This window comes from Kwoniella botswanensis, chromosome 2 (assembly GCF_036426115.1).
Source record: "Kwoniella botswanensis chromosome 2, complete sequence".
In the NCBI taxonomy this organism is placed as follows: domain Eukaryota; kingdom Fungi; phylum Basidiomycota; class Tremellomycetes; order Tremellales; family Cryptococcaceae; genus Kwoniella; species Kwoniella botswanensis.
Genome location: NC_088600.1, coordinates 1919689 through 1947162, shown reverse-complemented (window position 1 = coordinate 1947162; position 27474 = coordinate 1919689). Strand labels below are relative to the sequence as shown.

The window sequence follows — 27474 nt, the reverse complement described above, 5'->3', positions numbered from 1 at the left end:
GACGCTTGAAACACAATCGTTTGTATTTCTGGTTGAAACTCGAATTGGATATGTGATGTCCGGTATGACAATTACAAAGAGATCAGTGATTGATCACTGTAACAACGAATGATGTCTCGTACAAAACAGAGAGTAGCAACTATGACTTATGCTTCGATTTTCCCCGGGTAGCGGTGGTGGTTCGTTCCGTACCGCGTGTTACTTTGTTCCTTTTGTGCCCCACATGGTCATCCTCCCCTTACCCCGCATCTTTCGGTTTTCTTCGATCGTCACGCTGTGATACTTCGGACCATCATTTCGCCCTTCAGCTTCACTTTGGTTGAGTATCCATCCACTTTACATGCGGTGTATATACATGAGATTGTTTGGACTGTACGATACAGAATAGGATGATTATAGCTACTATTGATACCTTTGGAGCCATCACATATATACATCTGCACAAACATCACATCGTCTTTCTAGCTCAAGCAGCGCTTGTTCCGGCCCGAGGCGAGACGGCGCTATACATTGCAGTCATGGCAATCCACCGGTCATGCCTTTTCAATCACCTGTGAATGAGTCACCACGATGTTGACCTCAGTGGGTCTGACAGGTCTGGCGAGATCCGCTGGAGATCTGAAGTTACTTAGCTACATGGGAATCAACGGTCAATCAGCGAATAATGCTAAACCAGACCAAACCTAGTTTTCAGATCTGAGAAAGGACTTACAACTTCAGGGGATTCATCTAGACTTTCATCGGGTCTCAACATCCTCTCTCCACCTGTAGGTGCAAAGGGGGCATCACCTCTAGAGTTCAAACTCTCCATCGTCCTATTTCGCTCTCTGTGCATATCACTTTCCAAGGCAATCGCGACTGCACCTCCTGACTCCATCTCGTCCAGACCGCTCAGTCTCGTTTTCTCGATATTCAGTCGTTCACCCAAAGCTCCCCACGGATTAGACTTTCTCTGAGCTGTCTCAACATCGCGATGATATATGTCTCGGGCGTCATCTTTGTGCGATCCGATGGTTGAGGAGGAAGGAAGAATGCGCATGTCCCTTCGATGGCTTGGTCGGGCTTGACGGATGAACACGTTGGCCGTCTTTGATGGATCTTCCAGATGCGTGTTTCGGGGTAAGAGGATCTGTAAGTTTACAATGTGTTAGTATTGCAGGTAAATGTCAAGGACAGAGGCACAGAGACTCACCATGAGAGATAGACCATTGGAGGTGAAGACGAAGAATAATCCGCATACGAAGAAGAGGTCTAGCCAAAAGCTGAGCAGGTAGATACCAAGGATATATCAGTTTTGAAGGTCGGACTAACCAGGCCATTTGCCAATTACTTACGGTGTGGTATTGACATGCTTATGTTTCGTTTGACCATCGATTGATAATGTCAAGATACAAAAGACGTATAGGAATCGGAAGAGTGTCCGAACACCGTTCATTTCCTGTTGATTGTTAATGTATCAGTTGGATGGCTCATCCATATGGATAAACAAACGACGACCTACTTTGAAATACTCCAATCGGGCCATGACATCGGCATTTGCACCTTAACGACGCTATTGCACATATTGAGTTTAGCATCACGATACGATGTATGTAACACGTGATCAAGCATGATACCTACGGATTCATTGACGAAAGCCGGAAATACCAACCACAGCCATAAACTCATGAAGAACAGCAAACATGCAAGGACCGATCTGTCATTGGATAGTATGAATACAAAACAATCAGGATAGATCTTTGGTATGTTCAAGCATCTAGAATTTGATCACTTACCCAGCCATGAATATATTGGCTTCCATTTTGATCAGGTTGGTAGTTTCTAAATTACCTATAGCAGGTATCACAGTGATGACCTAAAATATTTCGACAGATCAATCCATCAGAGTACATGCTAGACAGATAACAGAAGGGTTACAAGTGCCGTATATGACTCACAGTAACACTGATGAGTACCCATAACTTAAACCAGATACTCCTGAACCAATTTCTATTATCTCTTTTCCGAATAGCGTTGATCAAATAAGCCCAGTAGAGAGTTTCTTCTGAATGAATCGCAAGCACTATACCCCATCCCACGCATAGGAGCTGGTATGACAATCGTACGTAATCTTGTTTACTTTTTTCCCACTGACCACAAAAGTCAACCTTGTCAGCAATCCTTCCTGATGGAGGGTTGTTTTCTGGTAGAGATAACTCAGAACATACGAGCTGGAATGGTACAGGCATGATTTCACTCTCATGTTCCGAGATTGGGACTACCGCGTAGTATTCTGTATATTTGACCCATACTAGGATTACGTTCCATGCTGTGAACTATACCATGCACTCGATCTCTCAGCAATGTACCATGATGAGAAGGTGGGGAGGAGCACTCACTAAGAGAGCAGATATAATGAACATCCACTAAGTGCAGATCGAGATAAAAACCGTCAGTCTGCTAAAGTACAAACTTTGGAATTCCGCCATGCCGGACATACCACTATGACTGGTCACGCATATACACCTGTTAGCATGACTATGCATTGTAAAGTATAGGAAGTACAAGAAAAGTCAACTCACTGAACCTAAATGCACTCCTCTTGTTGAAAATCATACAACGAAACTTATCGTATTTCCATAAATGCCAAATTAGAAAGACATCACATAAGATGGTTGCTAGCGCTCCGAGGAATTGGGCCGTGGGGGATTCGTGACACATATTGAAAGTGTATCAAACACTTGTTCGAATCTCACCGATTGATATCGTATTGCTTGATCGAGCACAAATCAATTGAGAATCGAGAGATATCGAAAGGAAAGGAATGATATGAAATTTTGTTGAGCTGTTGATTTTAGTGCATCTCACTTATAACATTTGGTTGTCCCCACCCTTTATGAAGAAGATTTGACATATTACATGACGACCGTCACCTGCTCGTCAGCGGATGAGAAGTAAACGTCGAGCATCCTTTAGAACAACTTCAATCACACACACGGACACACATACAATCGGAAATATTGGGTGGTGTGTCCTAGCTTGACCCTTTCGCAGTGATTTCCTCACAACAAGTAACGCTAGTGGTTCGCTGGTGATCCGTCAAAGTAAAGATCTATGTGGGATCTCGACATTGGTAGTTCGAATATAAGCTAGCATGTGTTAGCATATACTTGTAAAAGTATTATCTACAGTACAATATCACACAACGTTCTAGCCATACACACAGACCATATTCGGCCTGGCGTTTCATCGACACTGAGGGATTAAAGTTCTTCGGAATAGGAAGAAAGGTTGATCCATTCAAGGGATGTCTGTGTGTATCCCTACCTGGTCAAATCCCTTCCAATCGTTCACTTAAATGAAGATACAATCTTTGGAATAGTCGAAGCACAACGTTTTTCTGTGTTTTTTGTCGTACCCACCCGAACTGTTGGTTGATTGTATGTATTGATGTTATGCTTGATCACGATATGCTTTAGTAGTATACTTACCTTTTGCTAAAGTGACCTCGCTAGTTGGTCACAAACATACAAGATCTATATTGCCTTGTGTTGGATGAAGACGATCATTGCCAAAATGATCTTACCGGATCATCACATGCTACCCTTTCGATACACTCTCCGTGAGATATCTGAAACAGTTACCTTACTTCAGCTCTAGGAAGTTGATCCGAAAGAAGCGGTACGAGCGGTGACACTGGCCGGAATACCTTACCAGTAGTATTCGGTGACGATGATAGCGTACATTTTCTTCGGTCATCATCAAGGTACACTGTATCTTGGCATCGAGAGGTACAGAGGTACAGTGGTACAGTGGTACAGTGAGCCCACCTTGTCCTAGTTATAGGCATAGGAACCCGTCTTCTGCGAAGTGACGGAATCAAATCCGATTTGATCAAACAGAATCTGAACATTGAACTTGACGTACGAGTAAGTGATCAGCTCTGTCAAAAGGTCCCTTGTACGTCCCAAACTAACGAGTAGCGTCTCGTATAGAACATCCTTCGATGGGGTTGGTTAATTTCGCGTATGTTAGACGTCACTCATATTTCCTCTAGTGCACAATGATGGCCTCGTTCGGCTATCTACGACTGATAAAGAATTACTCAAAGCGGAAACTTTGTTCGTCATTTAGCCGTTCCTCACGTGATCAAGCGAAGCGGGACCGCAACGATAATTCCAGTTAATTAAGCTAGTGGAATGATAATTCATCCTATCAGTCTAACTATCGACAACTCAGCCATGGCCCAGTAGCTGGTACACGGACAATACACTGGTTTGATCGCTCTGCTCCCGGTGTTATCATCGTGATAGATCCGGATTCTTACTCGTACCTTTCTACTTTCAGAAATACTCGGGTACGAGTAATGTTGAATTCTGTCGTCATCTGATCTACTTATATTGTTGGGTAGTACGAAGCGAAGATGGTCAAGAAGAAGGGTACTGGGACTGCAGGTGGTCGTGGTATTTCGATTGGCCCCAATCCAAATCCAGATCAAGATATAAAAAGCCCTCACTCTTCAAAATCAACCAAGAAGAAGAATAAGAGTAACACCAACAAAGATAACACTCATACTTCAAAATCGAAAACACTGAACAGTAATATATTCATGATGCTCAACGCACTTGTGGCCTTCGGTATATTGGGTTCAGCAGTTTATGCCCAGAAAGACAAAGAGGGTATTAGAGGGTTGATGAAGAGGAACAATACTGGAAGTGGATCTTCTGGTGCGCCTCGGTATGCCCAGGTAATTAGACCTAGTAGTTTCGCTGTTCTTGATCAAGTACCTTCGCCAGTTGATCATAATTATACGACCGTGAGTACCACATCTCCCTCTGTTCTATACTGTCATTCAATATGGAAACTAATTACATCCTCCGTTTTAGTTGTTTTATCCTCCTGGAACCGATGAAAATTCTTTGAAAGAGAAACCATTCTTGATCTTCGATGATGAATTTTACGATATAATCGGATCGGATCCCACTTTGACGGTTATTGCCGATGGAGGTACCAACCCTCTATTCCACGAAGCGACCGTATGGTAAGCCCACTCGTTCTGCCCATTGATACCCAACATGCTAATTCTCGTACAGGTATCCACCTACTGACGAGGTGTTCTTCGTCCAAAATGCCGGAGCACCAGCAGCTGGAACGGGATTAGAAAAATCGGCTATCGTACAGAAAATCAGTCTGGCCCAAGCACAAAACGTCTCAGCTAGTGACAATGGAGGTTCGGTAGATGTTATCACTGTCAATACTTCAGTACCGGTTATCAACCCTAACGGTGAGTATATCTATTCGGCATTTTTCTGAAATAAGCATCATTGCTAATGATCAATATGGTGATGCTGATGATGACGCAGGAGCGACAAACTTCCGTGGTAAAATTGTATTTACAGGTGAAGGCCAAGGTGACAACGTACCACCTGCTTTGTATCTGGTTGATCCCAACGAACCGTACGATACTACTGGTGAGCCCTACATCATCTGTATCTGAAATGTTCAAGCCCTGATTTTCACTGCTTTCATATCATCGACAGTCATCCTGAACAACTACTATGGTCGACAATTCAGCTCTCTTAACGATGTTGCCGTCAACCCCCGAAATAAACAGTTGTACTTTACGGACGTGACATATGGCTACTTGCAAGATTTCAGACCTGCCCCTGTCTTACCCAATCAGGTTTACAGATTTAACGTCGATACCGGTGCGCTTGGAGTAGTAGCTGATGGATTCAATCTGCCCAATGGTTCGTACGATCTCTTAAAGGGGATAAGTGAAGGTTTTATGCGACATGCTGATATTTTGATATTTGCGATTTTAGGTATCACTTTCTCTCCCGATGGAAAGTACGCTTATGTCGCTGATACGGGTGCAAATGCTGTAAGCAACTATTTCCATCAGATCCCAATTGATTCGACTCGATAATCTGGAATACTGTTTTTTTTTGCTGACGCCATTAATAGGGTTTCTGGGGTTGGAATTACACGAATCCATCAACTTTGTAAGTGAAACAAATTGGTCGGAGCATAAAGCATACTTTTTAATTGCCTATCGGCAAGAATACAAAAGCTGATTGCGTAAGACACTACTACGTAGATATCGATTTGATGTGAATGATGATGGTACTTTGGATAATCGAAATACATTTGCCTATATAGATGTTGGAGTACCAGATGGTATGTCTCCAATCAAATTACCACGAGCCTAAGTGCAAACGAAGTAACTGATACGTTGGAATGCGTGTAGGTGTTCACTGCGATTCTAAAGGAAATGTTTATGCAGGTGTAGGAGACGGTATATCTGTATGGAACCAAGCTGGAACGTTATTAGGTAAAATTTGGTTGGGTACTACGAGTGCCAACTTCCAATTTGCAGGGAAAGGTAGAATGGTCATTTGTGCCGAAACGAAATTGTATTATGTCACTTTAGGTGCTGAAGGTGCGGATATCACCAGTTCACAATATTCGGGTTGAAGCTGCAGTACTCGTAGATTTGGGGAAAGAGTGAAGATCGGAGGTGTTAAAGGAGGAATCTAGATCTTATATCTTATCTTAATTTTTATAAATGGCGAAAACTAGAATGAAACCGTGAGAAGTGCGTTTCATGCTCGGTTCTTATTTCATGATCACCGCGAACAAGAAGTCAGACTGCATGGTATGAGATGTTAGATAAGTAACAAGTGTGCCGCAACCCGGACATAACCGATCCAAATCATACCTTGGTTCTTGAATCGATGAATTCTGCGGTTTCAGTTCATCGACTTTTACCCCGCGTGATCAGGAGTAACTATCCACCGGCTCACATCGGCCGGCTCAATCTGGCTGATCTGATGATAAAAACCCCACAATTGAGTTGGGTAGATTAACACGAATTACTCGATTTGGTTGGGTGATGGGATGACTTGCCACCTCGTAAATCGCGTTATCTCCGGTTGTAGTAGTCGTGTAGCTTCCGAGTTAGTGGGTTTGAACCCTGAAACAACAGTGTAATCAGTCCAGGCGTTCAGACGACTCATCGCTGCGATACCACACCACTAGGTCGCCATCTCTTATCACACCATATCACATCCTATTCAGATAGCACACATATATAACTAGCTGTCCCATCCTAGGAGCTCGTCGTCTCCCTCTTTCAATTCATTTTCCTTTTCCCTCTTACATACTTGTTGTAGTCTGTTATTGGATTCCATTGTTTTCTATCAATCCACCTATCTGTAGCGCATTTGCCACCAAACATCATGCGCCCTTCAGCGCTCCTTGCTGTCCTTCCTTTACTCGCCACTACCCCTCTCACCCTCGCTAGACCAACATACGATGATGTCCCTCAAGTGAGAGAACGAAAGTCGCTCTCTTTCGGCCCGGTACATAAGCATCATTCCTTCCAAGTCATCGACGAGCCTCCCGTCGCTGTCTCTGCCCTCCTCAACGAGCCGGTAGACTACAAGGATGTAGCTAGTCGATTTATCGCTAAGAGAGTTGGTCCTGAGGGAGAGGCATTCTACATCCGAGAAGACGTGAGTTTGACTTTCTGTCCTTCTTTTCCTCTGTCATTCATGATCACCTCATACTTCATCACTTCCATGCCGCGTCTCGCCGATACCTCACTGTGTCTCAGACATATCCTAATCTTATCTACAATTCACTAACGCCCTTCCTCCATTCTGATATAGAGTTACACCGATGCCTCAACCGGTGTTACCCGAATCTTCGCCAAGCAACTCATTAACGGACTTGAAGTGTCTGATGGTGATCTCAACATCAACATCGATTCCAATGGTCGAGTCCTCTCGTGGGGTAACTCATTCCACCCTGGAGAATTGCCCAACCTCCACGACGCGTTGGGAGGTACTTCTGGCGAGACCGAACGAACTTGTCAAATCCTTCAAGATACCTACGATGCTCATCTCGACCATCTTTCCGGACTCAAGGGTGAGGAAGGTGCTTGGGGATTGGTCAAATCTGCTGCTCAAGTCATCCTCGGTGGATCGTACTCTTCAAAAGATCACTCAACCGATGAACATGCTATCAAGAAGGTTCACAAGTCTATGAGAAATGTCAGACATCATCAAAAAGCTTTATGTCAACAACCCATCAGAGAGACCTCTTCGGGTATCTTATCACCCGTTGAAGGCTTACTCACCCTCTTACCTAGGATTCACGCAAGTAGCGATGATTTCCAAGGTGTTTCCGAAATGGACTTGTCTTCCATCACCAAACACAATCTCAAACCTAAAGATGCTCCTGCCGAGCCTCCCACTGAGGTCATCTCTGGACCGGGTTTAGACAAGTCAGGAGTCGTCTCGGAAGTACCTGCTCGACTTATGTATACTCAAGTTTCCGAAGGTGCCCCAAGACTTGTCTGGAACTATGTCGTCGAGATGAAAGATAGTTGGTACGAAGCTTATGTCGATGTCAAGACTGGTGAACTCCTTAGAATCGTCGATTGGGCTACTGATTTCGATTTCGATTTCGAACCTTACAACACCCAAGGTCACAAGGAAGTTGAAGTTAAGAAAGGTGGTCATCAAAAGCCACTTCCTAATCCTCACAAGTACGCACCTTACTCTTACCAAGTATTCCCATGGGGTGAGTTTTTCTCTTTTTCTCTCGACAATCCGTTGAGCCTTTTTGCTGATGTTTTGGTGTTTAGGTGTAAATGACCCATCTGTTGGAAACTTGACGGTAGTCACCAAACCATGGGATAATGTCGCCTCACCTCTTGGATGGCACAAGTTCCCATCTTCCGCCAACCCCTACGAAACCCCCATCGATGGTATGCACGTTCACACCAACTATACGGTCTTCAAGACTACCGCAGGTAACAATGTCTACGCTCATGAAGATTGGGAAGGACGAAACAACTTCTTGCACAACTATCGACCTATCGCCAACGATACTATCTTCGTATATGATTATCTGGAACCTGAAGGTGTAAGACCCAAAGATTACGTTGAGATGGCTGTCACCCAGCTGTTCTACACTTCAAACATGTACCATGATTTACTCCACCGACTTGGTTTCGATGAACTCTCAGGTAACTTCCAAGTTTACAACTTTGAGAAGGGCGGTAAAGGTGGAGACCCCGTCATTTGCAATGCTCAAGATGGATCTGGATACAATAATGCCAACTTCATGACTCCACCTGATGGGGAGGCTCCGAGGATGAGGATGTACGTATGGGACACCGCTACTCCTTACAGGGATGGTGATATCGAGAGTGGAATAGTCATACACGAGTACTCGTGAGTTGGCCAAACTCGAGAGAGAGAAGAGAAGCTGATTTGTGCGATACAGACACGGTCTTTCCACCAGATTGACTGGCGGTCCCGCAAACTCGGGTTGTTTGGGCTGGGGCGAAGCAGGAGGGATGGGTGAAGGTTGGGGTGATGCTGTAGCAAGCTTGATCAGGCAGATCGAAGAGCACAAAAACTTCAAGTGAGTTGGCCGCGTCGTTGTCGTCGAGAAAATGGGAAAGATGAGCCATCGGAGAAGCGTCGATCAGAGAGGTTGTGATGGTGACCAGGTTTCGGCGATCGCCGATCATTTTTCCTGGGTGCCACACGCAATCTTACATCCATCACACACACAGGAAAGCTTTAGCTGATGACACAATTTCGCGTATAGAAACAATTCAGATGTCTATCCCATGGGAGCATGGGCTGCGAACAGCGCCGGAGGTATCCGACACTACCCTTACACCACCGATATGGACCTGAACCCATCCACCTACAAGTTCCTCAATAAAGGGTAAGTCCTGTTTGTATCATGGGTCTCCTTCTAAGCTAATGGCAATCTTGCAGAAACTACTGGGGCGTGCATGCGATCGGTGAGGTATGGAGCGCAATCCTCTTCCATGTCTCCTCAAGACTTGTCGATAAGCATGGGTTCGGAAACACATTGTTCCCTCCTGAAGACTTGACCAAGGATAATGACTATTACACCAAGACCAGCCTCGAATCCGTCGATTCAGCTGGCAGACCCAGACCTCTTATTCCCAAGCATGGTAATACCCTCTTACTCCAGCTTGTCATCGACGGTATGAAGATCCAACCATGTCGACCTACATTCTTTGATGCTCGAGATGCCATCATCCAAGCTGATCAAATCCGAACTGGAGGTGACAACTACTGTGATCTTTGGTCTGCCTTCGCTGAAAGAGGTCTCGGTGAGGATGCTAGATTGGATGGTAGTACCCCTTGGGGAGGTGGCATCAGAGTTGATGGTTTCAAATTACCTAAGAAATGTAGGAAATCTCATTTCGAGTAAGGTATGTTATCACTTTAGAAGATCAAGTAGAAGCTATCATCCCCTTTCTCTTTGTCTGATCTTTTCCTAATCAATCTGTATCTGTTCAAATCCATCAATATCAATAGCTATAGGAATAAAGTATCTGTAGACCGTTGTAACCAATTTTCATTTATATACCATAATTCATTTCTTCTCCAAGTTTCAACTGTCATAGTTTTATGAAATGTTAAAGAATGTATGCACTCTTTTGGATGTATCTTTGCCCTAAATACAGTAGCATTGAGGGGGAAATTATCAGCGTGTAGGAAACGAGGAGGCAGCAAGGGGAGAGAGGAAGGGACGGATGAGAGGCGCAATGGAGGAGGCAGCGATGTCGGGGAGAGAGCGAGTAAATGAGAGAGTAAGGAGAGATACAGAGAGGAAGAGAGAGGGACGGAAAAGGTTATGGCAGAGGGGAGGGGAAGGAGAAGGGAGGGGGCAGGAGGGGGAGGAGTGGCAGAATGCCATTCATCAGAAGAAGTAGATCACCTCATCCACATCGGGGTCTTAGTAGGGACACTTAAGCCCTATAAGTCCTTTTCAAATGCATGATGCACACTGTCCTACCCAATACTCACCCTCACGTCCACCTCGCATTTTGCATAGAACCCCATACCACCTCAACTTCTCGGTGATTGACCAAACCACGTGTGCTATCGCCTCCACCCGTCGTGCTTTGAGCTCTCTGGGTGAATGACGATGGCCAATTTGTTGTTGTGGGTTTTGACTGTCTTGTCCCTCCTTGTGTCATAGACATATAAGATATATCAACAACAAATCATCATGTCCATACGGCGAGACTGATCCCCAAGATTATAACAAATCCGACACCACCAACTGAAATCCTACGATGTCTTTCACTCTCTCCCCAACCTCGATCTCGAACTTCTCACCGACCCCTTCCACACCTTCAAGGTTCCCATCTCCCGCTCCTGCGCCTTCACCTTCGAGCCCCAGCAGCCAGAATGGACTGCTCATACCGACTGATCGACCTCTCGAGGAGCTAGAAACTAAATGGCTGAGGAAATTGGGCAATCTCAAGGTGGAGAAGGAAGTTAGGTTGCAGGGGTATGCATTATATTCTTTGAGAAGCTGGTGAGTGGTATCTCAATTCAAAGATGTCAAGGCGACTCGGAATATGCATTGAAACACGCTGCTAAGATGTTTGGGATTTTTAATAGGTTCTTGTCACGCACTCACTTCTCGCATACGATTGTCACTCAGACTGGTAAACCGACAGAGCAGGTGAGTGGTAGACTTCTTCAGCGGCGATGGCATATGTGGTACTGATTAGATTGTTATAGATATCAGCATACCTTCTTGTCCCCGCACCTACTTTATCGCAGCAGGAAGGTGCATTTGAAATCATCAATGCGATTAGATTCTTAGCGGCGGAAACGCAGTCGACTGCTCGGAGAGTGAGCAACCTTGCAGTATCTTGATGGCGTAGCTGATGATCATTCGTCCCCCATTCAGACCGAATATGGCACTTTACTTGTCACTACACCAGCAGCATTTGGACAAGAAGTGTAAGCTTCTCCATGCCTCTCGAATGTGTTTGATAACAGGCTGACTCGCCGTTCTTGCAGTAATCCTGTTCCCGGTGGTGACTTCCGAGTTGCAAAGCCATATATCACTGTCAATACCGGTTTGAGAAGATTAGGATGTGGTGGAAGAGCTGTAATAGGGATGGAAAGTCCAATGTCAGTCCACTCTATCTACTTGTCATCTTTATGGATTGGAACATATCATGCTGATGCTGTTTGTGTTCGATAGTCCCGCACTTCGAAGGAAATTCCACGAATTATATAGAATACCTCAACCTGCTCATTCGACCGTCCCCTTATCGCGAAATACCTCACCAACCACATCTCCCACCAACAAACAAGCTCTTTCGACATCCCCCTTATCAGAATCTCACTCCCAAAATCACGATATTACCTCGGACCCATTCACCTTCCTTGTCATCGAGCTGGTAAAGCTGATCCAAGCGTCACTCGCTTTGTGGGGACTTTACGGCCATGTGAGGGGGGATTTGGAGATTGACGGGTTGTTCTGCGATGAGACTAAAGCTGGAATATTCAGATGGAGGAGGATTATGGGTATGGAACATGAAGAGTCTTTGAAGCTTGAGGTGAGCACGATGACCTAGAGCTATAGGACCCAGTACGTATCAAGCTGATGGATGCAAGTAGAAAGAGACATCTGGAGGTTGTATCGATCCCAAGACTCTAGCTGCGCTTCTCAGCTCAGTAACGAGCGTGCACTATGAGCTCGATGCATTGGATGTGGAGAAGGTGAGAGCTAGCTTTAATGGTTGAGAGAAGTCACTAATTTCAACTTTTATTCTCAGCTTCCTAAAGACCCCTTCACCAGTATCAAACGCTTTTTGAATACATGGGCAGCATACCAGGTCAGTCATTACTGCATCATATGTGTTTTGGATACTGACTCATTGTATACAGACGTGCACCGCGACATCACTTGACATGCCTCACTACCTGACTATCCACTCGATCCGATCTCTGGCCCAGCATTATCTTGCTGATCGTACAAGACATCCTGGAGATGCGTTGAAAGTGCATAAACTCCTCTTTAATGGTGTAGCTCAGGCCACAAGCTCGATTTCTGCGAATCTCAAAGGCGGGACGACCGAAGATACGCCTATCCGCAAACGAGAGCACCATCTACGATTCAAGGGAGATGATGAAAACGATGGTGAAGGAGTGGGACTGATCATCCCGGAGGGGGATGTCGGACCGGTCGCACCTCCCGATGTGATCACTACCGATCTGGAAGCGTATATCAAAGGGATATTGAGATCGAGGGAAAAAGATTGGGATATAATGGGAGCGAGACGTGTAGCTGAATTGTGGAACGGGACCGTCGCTGAGGGTTTAGAGAATGACAAGCCGAAGAGAAAAGGTAGAATGGGAAGTATGAATAGCTCGACTGGAAGCTTGCGAGATCCTAACAGAGGAGTATTAAAGAAACGAACTCAATCAAGAGATTTCCATCCATATGGTAATAATGGTGGGATCAAAGAAGACGATGAAGGTGATAATATCAAAGATGCAATCAAAGAGATCTCAGGGAGAGCTGGTCAGGCGATTAAAGGTGGTTTTGGATTGGTATCGTAAGTGGACTAGTATTCCTTTCTCCACCATCACGATCAAAGAAGAGATGAGCTCACAACAAGTGTTGAACACACTCGTATAGCCGAAGAGGAACGACTTATGATACTTCGGATTCTGAGACTGGTGGTCCTGGACCAACTACGCTCAAGTCGGCGATTATGAGGAAAAGGCAGAGTACGGTGCCCCTCTTGATTGAACCGTGAGTTGCAGGTGATTACACTGTGCTATGAGTCAGATTGGCTCATGATAGTTGTAGGGATCTGGAAGAGGTTGACGAGCAGCTGGATAGGGGTCAATCAGGTAAGTAATAGATAGTATTGCCCGTTTGGTAGCACGCTGTACTAACACTCCATTAGCTTCACCAAGCCCGTCGACTTCCACCAGACCATTAGACCGATCGTGGAATACATCCTCACGACCGTCCTTTCTAACGGCCAATTCTAGAGCTCAGTCGAAGCGGCCATCGATCATCACCCAAGTCTCAGGGAACGAGAGTGATATATGGTCCAGGACATCTCTAGCGGCAGGACTCAGTCCAACAGATGAAAGGTCAGATATGGAATTTTCCAATCGGAATTCTCCCGTTGGAGGTCATTCGCGTACACCCTCTGGACAACTTGCATCATACGGTAACACTAGACCTGCAATAGTCAGGACCCCATCTGATAGAGCTTTAGCGTGGAGAAACAGGGGTCGAGCTACAGCGATGTTGAGGACCGCGAGCGATGGTGCGGATGTATGTATTGAGGAAACGGGAATGGAATGGGAGGTCATGAATCCACATGGAACTGGCAAGAGGGGCGGTGAAGACTTGGGCGAGAAAGTATTGGAATTGACTAGGAGGTAAGTGTGGATAACATCAACGACAGCCAGGAGATAGAGCTGATTTTGTGCCTCTAGACATTCACTGGAACAGGTGGACTTCTACAAGGATATGAGGAGGGTCGAACCGTGAGTCGATGTGAAATGTATATCAAGAACCATTGCTGATGCTTGAATTTACTTCAGTGAGCACCTACAGATAGACGTGGAGATGTGCGCTGTCGTACTTGACTTGCGCGAGAGGGAAAGACAATTGGCCCAAAGGGCAAAAGACGTTAAAGTGAGTTGTGCATCAATTTTCAAATATTTAGATTAAAATACAACATATCTAACTGTATTCATGATAATCAGTTATTGGAAGAAAGTGTTTTTCGAACGTTATCGCAATTCGTCACCGCACTCAAATCCCGACGATCCTATGTCGATCAACTTTCTTCAACGTCCAGTGCGATCAGGACGCAGATTGAGGCGTTGGATGTGGACGATGAGCACGATCACGAGAATTCTCCTAGGGATAGGTTCCATTATTACCTGAGTGAAGAGACGCATCGACCGGAGTTACTAGATGATTTGAGTAGGTTGAAAGAGATGTGGGAGGGGATAAGGAAAGAGCAGGAAGAGAAAAGGAAGATTGCAGAGAGTGATGATCTGTCGGGAAGACTTGGAGTGGGAAGGAAAGGTAAGGGAAGATGGTGGAGTTGGTTTTGATGAGGTAAGGTGTGATGTCGTATTTGAAGTTGTACTGTACATATCTTGGAAGAAAGATGCTATGTTGTAATGAGATAAAGATATAGATATAGATACAGATGCAGAGGCTATATCCTCCTATATCCTCTCTTGTTGAGTGCTTGAAGAAGGTGTGTTCTGATGTGACGATGGAGATGAGCTCGAAGATATCGATGTGGTAGCTTCAGCTTTGGGAGCAGTCGGATTCGGATTGTCGACATCGCCTAATCCGAGATTACTGAAGTCGTCCCTCGTCATGAGGCCGCTAATTCAATCGCATGGGTATCAGTATATAACACATATACGAAATGGAACTCTAACACGATGAAGCGAGAACCAGAGCTAGATATCTGTACCGCACTCACTTATCCATCCTACATTCTAGGTACTTTTTAGATTGTAATCTACATCTCCCATTATCGTTTGAATGTAACTTAAGACATTTCAGATACGATAACATGAATTCTTTACATTCACCTATATCGTATGTCATAGACAACAAGAGTCAGCCCATACACCACACCACGACCACGACCACGACCACAAGGTAAAGGCATCATGGATGAAACAAAGCACCCACCATCATGATCTAAAGGGAAAGAACCCCTCTGAGGAGGTGAGACTTTGAATGTATCTGCGAATCCTGGTCTACCAAATGACATTGTGTGATCTGATGCTCTGTGTCTTTTATTCTTCCTGGTTATTCGTCAAGCTGCAATCGCGTATGAACTCAGAGTATGTCAGAGATGTCAGTCAATGGACTTGTATGCATCCTCTCTGTACGATCATTGCACTTCCAACTTTTTGTACGTGATCATCCGACTATCAGTGAATTACGTAACACACCCGCCAGATAGATCGAGTGCCCTCTCTCTCTCTCTCTCTCTCTCTCTCGTCCTAACATCCTTTTCTTTTCCTTTTCTCTTCCTTCCCTTTTCCTACCATATCAATCCCTACATAGGTTCACAAGCCAATCAATCATCACCACGGATAACTTCCTGTAATCGTCAAGATCCTATCACTGACTTGACTTACATCTCGCTCAGCCGGTCTCTCAAAAGCTATCGGGAATTGGGTAAATTGTCGGTCTGGACCTTCTGGACAAGATATTCCTTTATTCGTCGACCTGTATATCTGGCTTTAGTTGGACGCCTTTCGCGCGATAAGATTTCAAGGAAATAGAGAATCGTTTGCTCGCTGTCAAGGACCTGTTTTGTGAGAAGAGCCCACGTTTTCAACCCGATAAGTCTGTCTCGCAGTGGAGAAATATCAATATCGTTCACTCGAGGAATTGACGGCTTCTGTCTGATCTAAGTGATAACTTGAGGGACTAGAAGATAGGAAAGGTGATCCACGAAGATAAGTCAATCGCTCCTTTGTGCGAGTGCGTACGATTATAATCTGTTCTCGTCGAACAAGAGCTGTTGGTAAAAGGTGAAAAATGAGTCATATTCCCCCACCACCCTCTTTCTTACCTGCCCCACCCAAATTCAATGCCTTTGCCGATTCCAACAACAACAACAATCAAGCGTATCATCCCCAAGCGGGAGGATCGGGATCGGTTTCCGGATCAGGTGTGAATGATAATTATGGTGGAGGACAACAAAGGGATATGTATGCGGATCGCAATAACAATAATAACAATAACAGAAGGAAGGGAAGAGGTGGTGGAGGAGGTGGAAGACGAGGTGGGGGAGGGGGAGGGGGAAGAGGAGGTGATAGGGAGAGAAGTCCCGGTGAGCTATTTCATTCTATTGATCTGAATTCATGACACGAAAGACACCCCGATGGCGAAAACGAAATTTCTCTCTGTGCCATTCTCAGTTTTACAAAGCAATCTTTTACTTAAAGTTACGACTTCCGATTCTTGTGCCTCTTTCTTCACTTGATTCCATTGTTCTGAGATTGTGATCTTGTGAGTCATGGAGGTAGTGATGAGAAAGGATCAAATGAAGTGAGGGTTTTAGCCTACTCGTAAGATTTGAACATTCAATGGATAACGGCCTGAGTTGAGCTAGTCTCCTTGAGTGCCTATAAAAAGCCAAAACATGAGATCCTTGAGCTGAGGTGAAAGATGGTGTCTCATTCATGTTCGTTTACGATGAATGTTGGTTTACGATGAAAAAGGGTTTGATATCTATATATGATGTTCCAGTCAATCCCCCGTTGATCCACTGAAATGACGTTTTTTTCTCTCCGAGTCCAAACATCCAATCTATGTTCATCGTGCTCTTGAGATGTTTGTTTCCAGCATAAATGCTAATCCTACCGATACCCTGATTGTCATTTCTCGTTCCGTCCCACAGATCGAGGTGGGAGAAAAAGACATGTCGAAACTCGTTCCGTCGAAGATCGTATCCAAGCTGAGAGAGTGTGCAGAACACTATTCGTTCGTAATGTATCTGTAAGTTTATGCATCCCTTCATCAATAATCACCATTCTCAAAGATGATTACTGCTACTGCAGAATTCATGGCGATCGTGTGAGCGTGATGCTGATACTGACGATGATGATATGGAATGACCAGTACGAAGCTGATTCAGACGCACTACAACACTCGTTCTCGACTTACGGCGAGATCAAAACTTGGTATGATAGGATTAAAGAGAGGGGTATCATCTTTGTGACTTATGTGAGTGATTCAAACCAAACAACCTAAACCCAAAGAAAACCACAAATCGAAAATTGATCATCTCATCTGTTCATATTCTGAACGTTACAGTTCGACTTGCGTGCAGCACAAAGAGCAAGAGATGCTATGCACAGTCTGAAAGCTGGTGACAGGCCCGTAAGTAACTCATTCGTTTTGGAACGAATTGTCTGAGCTAATGTTTCCATGAAGATCGACGTGCATTATAGTCTACCAAGGGATAAAGATTTGATAGGGGATTGTGATCGAGAAAAGAACCAGGTAAGTAGTTACAAAGAATACTTCACAAAGGTTGATTTTCACTCGATCTGATATCGTTCGTTTGCTATTTCAGGGCTCGATCCTCGTTTTTGTTCATCCACCTAGGGTAATCAACGAGTATGAGTTAGGGAGGATGTGCGAACAGTTCGGTGATGTGAAAACTATCAAACCTGGTAGAGAACCAGCGTAAGTACATGGCTTTCCGTATCATTACTGAAAGATAGCACTTTCGATCGAGCGCGAGCTCTTGACTGATAATACATTGTACGATCACCAGCGAGAAGATTGTAGAATATTATGATTCAAGAGGATCGGCGTTATTCTACGATAAGATGTCCAATCAACCTTTCCAAGGTGGTACTTTAGAATTGAAATTTATATGGGATGAGAAAGAGGATGCTTTGCCTCCGCCACCGTAAGCTACTTTGAGATCTTACTATCGGCGCACAATAGATTATAACGATGATGTTATTCATAGTATTGCGGAAAGAGGTAGTACTAACCACCCTTACCGAAGTGGTGAAGGACCTGGGTATGGTGAAGTCAGGGGTGGTAGACATAGCCAACCTCCCCCACCTCCTGCACATGGCGCTAGGGATCCCAGAGCTAGATCACCGATAAGAGGAGGTGATAGACGAAGTAAGTCGTTACTGCCTCTCACAAGGTACGGCTCACTGATATAATGCATAAGCAGGTTCGTACGGTTCCAATCCCAATCCACCTGGTCCAGGAAGGTATGGTGATGGACCGCCCCCTGTACCTGTAAGTGGACCATGTCCATAACTCTTGCATTCAGTTGATAGCTGATGTCATGCCTTGATAGCCTGGCGAAGATCGGTTGGAGCAAGCTCGTAAAGTACAACAAGTGAGTGAAATGACCTCATCATGGCAATTTGGTACATTGACTGATATCGTCTCAAAAGCTTTTGGCGAATTTAGGAGGCCCTAACCCTTCTGGTCCACCCGCACCTCCTCCTCAAGGTGGGTTTCCTGCCAGGGGGCCCATGCCTCCTCCACCTTCGACGATGAATGGTCCACCACCTTATTCACCGAGGGATACAGGATACGGACCTGGACCTGGACCTGGACCTCCTCCTAGCGGTAATTACAGACCAGGACCACCACCACCTGTCTCGCAAGGTGGGAACAACAATTATCCACTTTATCCACCGCCACCTCAACAAAGTTACTCAAATCCTAATCCTGCTCCTAGTTCATATCCATCGTCTGGAACACCTGGAAATGGATACAACCCCCTGCCGCCTCCACCAAGTCAGAACCCGTATAACGTCCCACCTCCCATCCAAGGATCGTATGGTAACCCACCACCTCCCGTTCCGGCCATTCAGAGTCCTTATAACCCATCAACTCCTGCGCCTCAGAATTACCCACCTTATCCACCTGCTTCTAATGTCGGCCGTGGTTATCCTCCTCCACCGGGACAAGGACCAGATCAAGGACAGAGATATGGACAATCGTCCGGTGGATATGGTGGATACCCACCTCCACCTGCACCAAACCCCAACCATAATCCAGGTGGGTCAGTCCCTGGTCAAGCGAAAGATGTCGGTAGTTTGTTAGCTATGCTTGTGAGTAGTGTTCTTTCCAAAATAGAAGTTGATCGTATGTTGATCTATCATGATGTTTGATAGAGTAATCGATAGATGAGTGTTCATTCGTAAAGAAGTAGAGGTAGAGGATTGAGCGCGTGAAATCTAGAAGATGATTGGAGAGAACGACAATGACAAATGACGATGAGCAGAAACATTGTGAGGAACCGAGAAAATGGTAGTGGATATGTATCTTACGTTCCCGTAACATTACATGCAACATCATCATCATGTCCATCCACCTAGATGAGAATGGAGAGTACCCTGTTTTCATCAACAGGGCATGAATTCGTGTTTCGGCGATGTCCGTGGCCATGTTGACGTTTGGTCGTGCTGGCAGCGAACGATGAATGAACACCTCGTCATGTTCTCCTTTATCCTTGTTCAATTGTTCAACTCATGCGAACACAGACCTTGCGGTATTACAAAGAGACAACGACTTCCACATCGGAGCTCTGAGCGGCTAGAGAAGCGCAAAATTCAATTCGAATCGCTCCGTCATGTCTCGCAACCTCCTCATATACCTCTTCGCCCTATCCTCCCTATCCTCTTCGTCAGTCGCATTCCGTCATGGACAGAACCAACTGCGAGATCTGTACGCCTATCCGAAGTACGAGATTCAGTTTCTGAATGATCTGCCATTATCGAGATCTGATGCTGAGCGATGTCAGACTTTGGGATTGGATGGTGAAGGAGATTGGTTGAAAGCGAAAGCCGGTGAAGGAAGGAGAAGGTTGGGTGATGGGAATGAAGTGGGAAAAGTGGGTATTATGAACTCCAGTCCATTATATTTAATTAAGAATCACCTCCATCTCCTTTTGTCACCTGGTTGGATTGTTGCTGATAATCTACCTTGCCTGTTGATTTATGATGTATAGGACCACCTCGAACTGATTCCTATGAACTTTGCTCACCCATCGGAACCATCCGGCACGCCATACCCGTACCTTTGTCTAATGCCTTCGAGAAATACCACTACGTCTCAGACGGATCTGATAGATAAGTTAGATCAGGTGGAAGAGGTGGAAGATGAATTGGATCCCGTACAGGGTTGGCAGGCTTTGAGTCATTTAGATGGGAAATGTCTGTTTACTAAACAAGGGTGGTTCACTTATTCGTAAGTGAGAGTTTTACTTCACTTACATACACATACACATATATGTCAAATCCGTTCACAATAGCCATCGACCTTGATCATCATAATATACATTGTAGTTGAGCTATACTGAAATCTGAATTACTCTTCATTCCGTAGATACTGCCATAATTCACATATCCGTCAATTCCATGCAGCACCTCATCCCCATCCTCACCCACCTGGTGGTCTAGTCCCAACTGAAGATACGCACTTTGACGCCTACACTTTAGGTCAAGTCTCTCCAGGTGCTAGACAGAGGTTCGCTGCGGGGCAACATCAACCTCAACCAGTCAGCAGTGCTGGTGGTGAGGCTAAACAGAAAGATCTTCAAATACCTAATTCATCCGCGCAAAAATCGAATGCTTTACCATCTATATCCATAGGAAGCTCATCATCTTCTCGATCTCGATACCTAGTTCAAAAATGGTCATATGGTACAAGATGTGATAAAACTGGTAAACCGCGTGAAGTGGAAGTTCAAATTCATTGTTCGATGACTACTTCGGATATCATTTACATGATCAAGGAGTTGTCTATATGTCAATATGTTTTGATCATCCATTCGCCATATTTATGTGGATTGCCGGGATTCAAAAATCATAATGATCATTTGGATGAGATCAGACCTGCGCCGATCAGATGTAGACAGGTGGTGGATGATCAAGATTGGCTTGAATGGGAAAAAGAGAATCAACAAGGACAAAATCAAAAACAAAAACAAAAACAACAACAAGCGGGATTAGGATTAGATGAGATTGAAGATAAACATCAGAGTCAAGGACAACAGTTGCAATTACCGTATGGTAAGAGACCTACTGGAGCTGATACTCCGCCTTCAGAGAAAGATGGACAAGGGATCAAACATCATTTTGGATTACAAGGACCCAACGAGAAATTTCCTAATGGTATATTGAACGAGAATGGGAACGGGGATGAGGAAATCGAAATTGTATTTGAAGGATCAGATGTTGAAGATGAATCACTTCGAAACATGTTAAAGCAAGCTCTAGATTTATTAGGTAAGAAAACTTTATTGGGTAAATCGAAAACTGCCGATACCAACAAGCAAGAAGAGGAAGAAGAAGAAGAAGAGGAAATTAAAGGCGAACAAGTTATTTTTTATTCTTGGGAAGAAGGTGATGAAGATGATGAACAAGGTCCGATATTGTTAAATGCGGATTTAGTAGTTTTGGATGATGATGATTCTGAAGGAGAAGGAGAAGGAGAAGGAGTGAAGGAAAAAGCAAGAGTACAATTGGGGAATAAAGAGAAAGATGTTTTAGAGAAGGTGGTAAGGGATTTCCTAAGTCAGAAGAAAGATAAGGATACAAAGCGGGAGAAGAAGGATAGAAACAAGGACGAGTTGTGATTCATGAATCTGGGTAAATCGCCTTGGTATAGTGATGTATATTGCATTTGCATATGTGTTCTCTATTTATCTGACTGGTTTTGATGATGAACGCTACAGGATGAGAAATATTCGAGATACATATTATATATTCATTTATCCGTATCTACAATGACAACCAGCAAAATACAAACCAACACGAACAATTAAATCGTAAGAGGAAAGATACAAAACTCTATATACACAAGCACGAAATGGACCGAATAACAATACAATGAGGTAAACACAACTTGAATTTAATGCTCGCAGAGCTGGGATTGACATCGTATATGAGAGAGTGGGATCGTTAGTAGTTGTATATCTATCAAAGATGAATAGCAGGAATAGATATTCCGTGAAATGGATCGTCTATGGAAGATTATAATCGTGATTGTCACCTCGCAATTTTCACCACTCATTCATCTTCATCTTCATCTTCCGAACCAAGTTCAAACTCTTCACCAGCCGTTACTCTTTGCCAACCCTTTTTGACTTTTGGCTTGGCATTCGATCCCCCTGTTTGACTTGTTTGTCCTCCGGCATCTATATTTAGGGCATTTGAATGGCCGTTTAATAAAGCTTCGTTCTCCCCTGCACCTTCACCTTGTCTTGGGGGTTTGTGATTATCCAATAATGTAATGGGGAATATCAACCCCATCAACCTAGTCAATAATATCCAACTGGCTATCCAAGAAAGACTAACCACCGTCTTTCCCAATTGACATAACGGGAAGGGATCAATGTTCCAATCTTCCCCTGGGGATGGGGCAGCAGATGCAGATGGATTGGAACATGGTTGATAAGGTGTAGGAGGGAAAAGCGTATATAATATTGCTGAGACTGTTCCAAACGAATAACAGAGTCAACTGTTGTCTATACGAAAGAGTGATCGGGCAGGACTTACTTGGCCAGATCAGGAATAATATCCCAGCAAGCACGACCTCGAATATCCTATCTTTTCGTAATTTACTATGATCTCGGAATGTTGAAAAGCCCTCTTCATCGGGTTGGTTTGTCTTTTGAGAGAAATGCGTGATAAGGCTGGAGCGATCACAAGGCAACGTAAGCTCGTATTTGATTGTTGTCAGATCCTTTCGGAAGACATGATGATGTGATGATGACTTACCATCCTAGAGAAAGGAAAATCCCACCAAACGCAGTGACCAGAACGAATATCCCACTGGAAGCTATAGAACGGAGAGATTACTGTCAGCTACATCATTGCACATTACAAAATACGCAATGAGATGAATTTGGACTCACTAAATTCTCCAACTTTGATCGAAGCGAATGAAGTGCATACCACAACTAGCGAACATAGGTTCAAGGGGATATAAGTCCATAATCTACCTCTTGAGAATTTATCTCTTCGCTTCTGCTTGTCTATCGGTGTGACATAGGGTTCTTGGGGGATAATGTCGATTTCACTTGTAGAATCGTTCTCCCTTTCCATGGTAACAGCAGCAGCGCTAGTTGACGTTGATCCATATCCTCCTCCTGCCCCCAAGTTCGACTGCCCATGTGTATTCCTTAGAGTTCTAGGTCGTTTTCCCGGTGAACTCGGGGGACTATTGATAGCCAGTTCCCACATTACAAACCGATCATTATCACCCTTCGACGAATCTGAATCCGACTCGGAGCGAAGAGCGATAGAGAGATAATTGAGTACCTGACCGAAAGTCAAGATTGATAAAAGATGTAATAAGGTGAAGTCGAACGATAAGATTGGACAAGTTGGTAAATTATCTAGGTGTGATAAGGTATATTGACAGAGGGATGAATCGATGGTGAACAATGTGAATGACATGGTTGTTGCTGTATATCAGGAAAGATTCATTAGTATCGATCTGTCTTGGGATGTTTAGATAACTGATGATAGACAGAGTATACATTTTGTGGATTCAGAGAAAAGGGTGATATAAAACTTACAAGTCCAGCAGATCCACATCAAAGCAACGTAAGTGAATCCTAATCTATCCACATAATGAGCCCATATTCTAGGTAATATCCGAGTTATTAATCGTCTGTTGGATGTAAATGTTCTTTGTCAGCTCAAGGGGGTTTTAAAGATGTGTAAGGGAATTCCATCACTGATCTAGCAGAGGCAGAGACTCACAATAAACAAATAACGCTGGTTCCTATTAGTCCCCCGGATCCCAATACTACCACAGCACCCCTTACATCACCTGGATGACCAGTGTACATTTCATTTTCTGTGAATGAAAATCAAGCGGGCCGCAAGATATCAGCTTCAGCACTAGCTTCATCATCCGACGCTTGTTTCGTCTTGGTGAATAGACCATGCTTACCTGCACTGAATCGGGGAGCAGATACCGCTACAGCCACTGTCGACAGGATCACCACCAGTCCATCTAAACCCCATCGTGTGGAATGAGAGGTAGGTAGCATCGAGTAAGGTGATGAAGGTTTAGCCGACATCTTCTTGATGATAGGTTACATATATTCACGTCATTTATACTACGAAAAGTTCGTGATTTGATGAATTCGCCACTAATGATTTGGCTGTCTTTGGCTTGAGTGATTTCGCGTATTGTTTCAGTCCCTTCGTATCGTTAGAAGGATAAGTGTTGTTATAGCTGATGATGGGTTGATTGCATGAGTGTAAAGATAAGTAGCTGGAAATGGGTGAGACACTTGCAATAGCTCATGCCAAGAAGTGATCAACATATATTCGCATCATGTGAACGAGAAGAGAAGATGGGATGATCGAGCGTAGCGGTGATATCCGAACCGACATGTCAACCTGAGAAATCAGACTAAGATGTAAGTCGACTAAGTTAGACCGATAGAGCTAACTACCACTACCTCTTCATCATATGATATTGATATATAACAAACAAAATACCACCTACACCCATAATAAAAAATGCCTTCATCAGAGATCCAACGAGACCCAAAATCAACGTCAAATACCCCAAAGAGAGTGATAGGTTATGATCCGGCCGACCCACCATGTAAATTGTTCAGTATCACCCAATATCAATGTACACCCCTTGGAGGCAGAGTTACCTGTTGGCCTCTGGAAAGGATATTCAGACAGTGAGTGGATGGACCATCTGGTACGAAGAGTTACATGCGTTGATATTGATTATAGGTGCGGTGAAGGTAAGCCTTCAATCGAAGTTACCAATAGACTGAAATCGAAAAGGGATGAAGAGGCTTTAGTGGTCGATCCAAAGTTCATGTGAGTGAGATCCCCTTGTACGGTATCATCCTTTCACTCATATTGAATGTGTTCGTCCATCCAGCGAGAATCCACCAAAGGCAAGGAATTGGAATGACTATCGAGGTGCTTAGAGAAACAAGACAACACCTTACATCTATATCTTCTGCCGACCGGCCAATTCATCGACGATCTGTTGATGGACATGAACATCACTACGACGATATACTCATACAGAGAGCAACTTTTTCCAATCTGTCATCCACTGTAGAATAGGTACAGATGATATCGAGGGCTATAGTTGCTTGTACATAAACAAGAACTGTTGCTGCCTATCCTGAGGGTATATTTATGCAGGGATATATATCGTCTACTTCTAGAACTAGAGTTACAGAAAATCAATGAGGATATATGAATAGTGTAGTATGTATGACTTGTTATCAAGTTGTAAAGATGTATTCTAGATGTTATACACCATATCTATCAAGAGGTGTTTGACCTATGCTATGCCAGAAATCAACGCAAAATTCTTCAACCTTCAATTCGACTCGATCGTCTATATCCATCATCTTGATCTCCCATGTGATGCCAGAGTCTGTCTATGATCCCAATTTCCCAGCCACCAACTCATAGATCAAGAACATACAAGCGGCATTAGGAACCACCCTGAACAAGTGAGCTGTCAATCCACCATAGAGCGACGCGGCACCTTCTTCCTTGATGACCAATTTAAGCGTCTGTACCAATCCTGTATATTTCACTATTCCATTGATGGCAGGTTGTCTTAATCTCGTTCGGATCACTTCATGAGGGTAGGTGATCAGAGATGCCACGGCTTTGGCTCCTCCCGATGCACCGACGATGGAACCCATGTATGATAGGACAGACTGGTTAGATGAGTCGAAGGATGTTGAGGATGTTAATCTTTTGAATCGCTACGACCAAGGACATAAGTTGTTGTATATCAGCTTGTGCTCGTGTTGTTACTCATGTGTACAGTTGGCGAACAAGCTGACTCACCTCATACAAAACCCATTGAATGACGCCCTCCGATACACCCAAATAGCTCGCTGATAAACCTCTATACAACCCTGTTATACCTTCTTTCCGTATTATGTCCATCGTCATCGAGAATGCGTTAGGCATAGCCGTAGGCGTAGCAGCAGCAGATGTGGCAGCAGGAGCGGTTTTAGCCAAAGCGGCGGCTGATTTGGCTATTGGCCCTGGGAGTGGTGAAGCTGAGGTGGATGCGGGGGAGGGGGGAACGATAGAAGATGAAGGCGGTAGACCGTTCTGCTTTCTCTTGGCAGACAGCTGTAGTCGAGTTTTGACAACTGGACATCGGTAGTATGAGGTCAGCTGAAGCTACAACGAGTCTCTTTCGGAACAACTCACCCCATATTGGATTTGTACCCGTTGCGGTCATTATACCTATCCCAGATCACAGCAAGTAAGCTTTTGATTTCATCCCATTTGGACGATCTTTCTAACTTACCAGCTATCACAGCCGCCGAAAGATGTATGACCGGACTATCCTCTGACGTCTGACCAGCTTGCTCGACAGGGGCGTTAGGGAACTGTTTAGCAAGGTATGCTTTGGAAGTAGGGTAAAAATAGAAGTTTATCGCTCTGTGCGAACACAACTAGGTAAGTTGGCTTCCATTTCCATTGGTTGAGAAGATAACTTACCTAGCCGGTATGATTCCCACCAGACTTGGTCCTAAACCTTTATACAACGCTTTCCAACCTTCCTCTACACCTATACGTCTACATTCCCACAAAGATCTATCAGCTTGTCATCGATGTATGACGTCAGAAAAGCTGATCAAACCCACCTAATCAGATAAACAGTATCTACAAACTGATATAATGTCCCCCTCACTCCAGATCTAGCGGCATCTTTCTGAGTAGTAGTTATAGCTCTTTTGATAGGTTCGGAAGCTGTATGTCTGAATAGATCAGATTGAAGACGGGTTTTCACTACGTCGAAAGGAGAAGTGACGATCGCTCCTGCCATTCCTCCTACACTGATTACCGATTCAAGATATCGTATCAGCTCGAGCCCCTGGTGTGGTTTGTGAGCTGAAAGGGATATCCAGATGACCTACCTTCCTGCTGCTGAATGTTGCCATCCAACCAATTTCTTCTTCTTCACCTCTGGAGGGGAGACGACATCGGGTGGAGTAGAGGAGGAAGCTTCTGCTGAGGAGATAGACGTGGATTTGGATCGGGTCAAATAGGATGTGGGGGATGAGGATGAGGAGGCCATGTCGGAGGCCTTTATAGATAG

The 27474-nt window shown here is 44.4% G+C and overlaps 11 protein-coding genes across 11 annotated transcripts; 6 read left to right on the top strand and 5 right to left on the bottom strand.

Annotated features, from left to right (window-relative positions):
• Positions 1–533: 533 nt before the first annotated feature.
• On the bottom strand, positions 534–1195 carry L199_007624 (uncharacterized protein; the record flags this gene model as incomplete). Its single annotated transcript, XM_064893313.1, has 3 exons — positions 534–632; positions 713–1129; positions 1193–1195. The coding sequence occupies 3 exons, from the start codon at positions 1193–1195 to the stop codon at positions 534–536; spliced, it is 519 nt and encodes a 172-aa protein (XP_064749385.1).
• A 469-nt stretch (positions 1196–1664) lies between these two features.
• Positions 1665–2700, bottom strand: L199_007623 (uncharacterized protein; the record flags this gene model as incomplete). Its single annotated transcript, XM_064893312.1, has 8 exons — positions 1665–1696; positions 1776–1794; positions 1847–1855; positions 1938–2129; positions 2208–2315; positions 2379–2405; positions 2480–2487; positions 2562–2700. The coding sequence occupies 8 exons, from the start codon at positions 2698–2700 to the stop codon at positions 1665–1667; spliced, it is 534 nt and encodes a 177-aa protein (XP_064749384.1).
• Positions 2701–4402: 1702 nt separating this feature from the next.
• Positions 4403–6456, top strand: L199_007622 (uncharacterized protein; the record flags this gene model as incomplete). The annotated part of the gene is made up of 9 exons (XM_064893311.1): positions 4403–4795; positions 4866–5020; positions 5073–5263; positions 5343–5450; positions 5520–5729; positions 5805–5863; positions 5947–5984; positions 6080–6159; positions 6230–6456. The coding sequence occupies 9 exons, from the start codon at positions 4403–4405 to the stop codon at positions 6454–6456; spliced, it is 1461 nt and encodes a 486-aa protein (XP_064749383.1).
• A 764-nt stretch (positions 6457–7220) lies between these two features.
• On the top strand, positions 7221–10248 carry L199_007621 (uncharacterized protein; the record flags this gene model as incomplete). The annotated part of the gene is made up of 6 exons (XM_064893310.1): positions 7221–7496; positions 7653–8568; positions 8633–9224; positions 9277–9417; positions 9607–9729; positions 9783–10248. 6 exons carry the CDS (start codon positions 7221–7223, stop codon positions 10246–10248), a joined length of 2514 nt encoding a protein of 837 aa, XP_064749382.1.
• An 871-nt stretch (positions 10249–11119) lies between these two features.
• L199_007620 (uncharacterized protein) lies at positions 11120–14936 on the top strand (the record flags this gene model as incomplete). The annotated part of the gene is made up of 15 exons (XM_064893309.1): positions 11120–11364; positions 11451–11514; positions 11574–11687; positions 11746–11798; positions 11859–11972; positions 12046–12403; positions 12465–12566; positions 12623–12682; positions 12735–13405; positions 13489–13605; positions 13663–13706; positions 13763–14249; positions 14307–14357; positions 14415–14508; positions 14580–14936. The coding sequence occupies 15 exons, from the start codon at positions 11120–11122 to the stop codon at positions 14934–14936; spliced, it is 2931 nt and encodes a 976-aa protein (XP_064749381.1).
• A 117-nt stretch (positions 14937–15053) lies between these two features.
• On the bottom strand, positions 15054–15616 carry L199_007619 (uncharacterized protein; the record flags this gene model as incomplete). Its single annotated transcript, XM_064893308.1, has 3 exons — positions 15054–15219; positions 15320–15431; positions 15535–15616. The coding sequence occupies 3 exons, from the start codon at positions 15614–15616 to the stop codon at positions 15054–15056; spliced, it is 360 nt and encodes a 119-aa protein (XP_064749380.1).
• A 779-nt stretch (positions 15617–16395) lies between these two features.
• Positions 16396–19514, top strand: L199_007618 (uncharacterized protein; the record flags this gene model as incomplete). Its single annotated transcript, XM_064893307.1, has 11 exons — positions 16396–16690; positions 17261–17358; positions 17482–17586; positions 17677–17742; positions 17797–17865; positions 17939–18051; positions 18143–18280; positions 18344–18504; positions 18560–18627; positions 18689–18730; positions 18789–19514. The coding sequence occupies 11 exons, from the start codon at positions 16396–16398 to the stop codon at positions 19512–19514; spliced, it is 1881 nt and encodes a 626-aa protein (XP_064749379.1).
• A 461-nt stretch (positions 19515–19975) lies between these two features.
• L199_007617 (uncharacterized protein) lies at positions 19976–21982 on the top strand (the record flags this gene model as incomplete). The annotated part of the gene is made up of 3 exons (XM_064893306.1): positions 19976–20236; positions 20354–20592; positions 20731–21982. 3 exons carry the CDS (start codon positions 19976–19978, stop codon positions 21980–21982), a joined length of 1752 nt encoding a protein of 583 aa, XP_064749378.1.
• A 433-nt stretch (positions 21983–22415) lies between these two features.
• Positions 22416–24439, bottom strand: L199_007616 (uncharacterized protein; the record flags this gene model as incomplete). The annotated part of the gene is made up of 7 exons (XM_064893305.1): positions 22416–22840; positions 22905–23041; positions 23127–23187; positions 23264–23815; positions 23930–24024; positions 24117–24213; positions 24310–24439. The coding sequence occupies 7 exons, from the start codon at positions 24437–24439 to the stop codon at positions 22416–22418; spliced, it is 1497 nt and encodes a 498-aa protein (XP_064749377.1).
• Positions 24440–24887: 448 nt separating this feature from the next.
• On the top strand, positions 24888–25318 carry L199_007615 (uncharacterized protein; the record flags this gene model as incomplete). The annotated part of the gene is made up of 3 exons (XM_064893304.1): positions 24888–25060; positions 25116–25205; positions 25270–25318. 3 exons carry the CDS (start codon positions 24888–24890, stop codon positions 25316–25318), a joined length of 312 nt encoding a protein of 103 aa, XP_064749376.1.
• Positions 25319–25783: 465 nt separating this feature from the next.
• On the bottom strand, positions 25784–27453 carry L199_007614 (uncharacterized protein; the record flags this gene model as incomplete). Its single annotated transcript, XM_064893303.1, has 7 exons — positions 25784–26119; positions 26205–26518; positions 26580–26615; positions 26680–26813; positions 26874–26951; positions 27020–27211; positions 27293–27453. 7 exons carry the CDS (start codon positions 27451–27453, stop codon positions 25784–25786), a joined length of 1251 nt encoding a protein of 416 aa, XP_064749375.1.
• Positions 27454–27474: the final 21 nt, after the last annotated feature.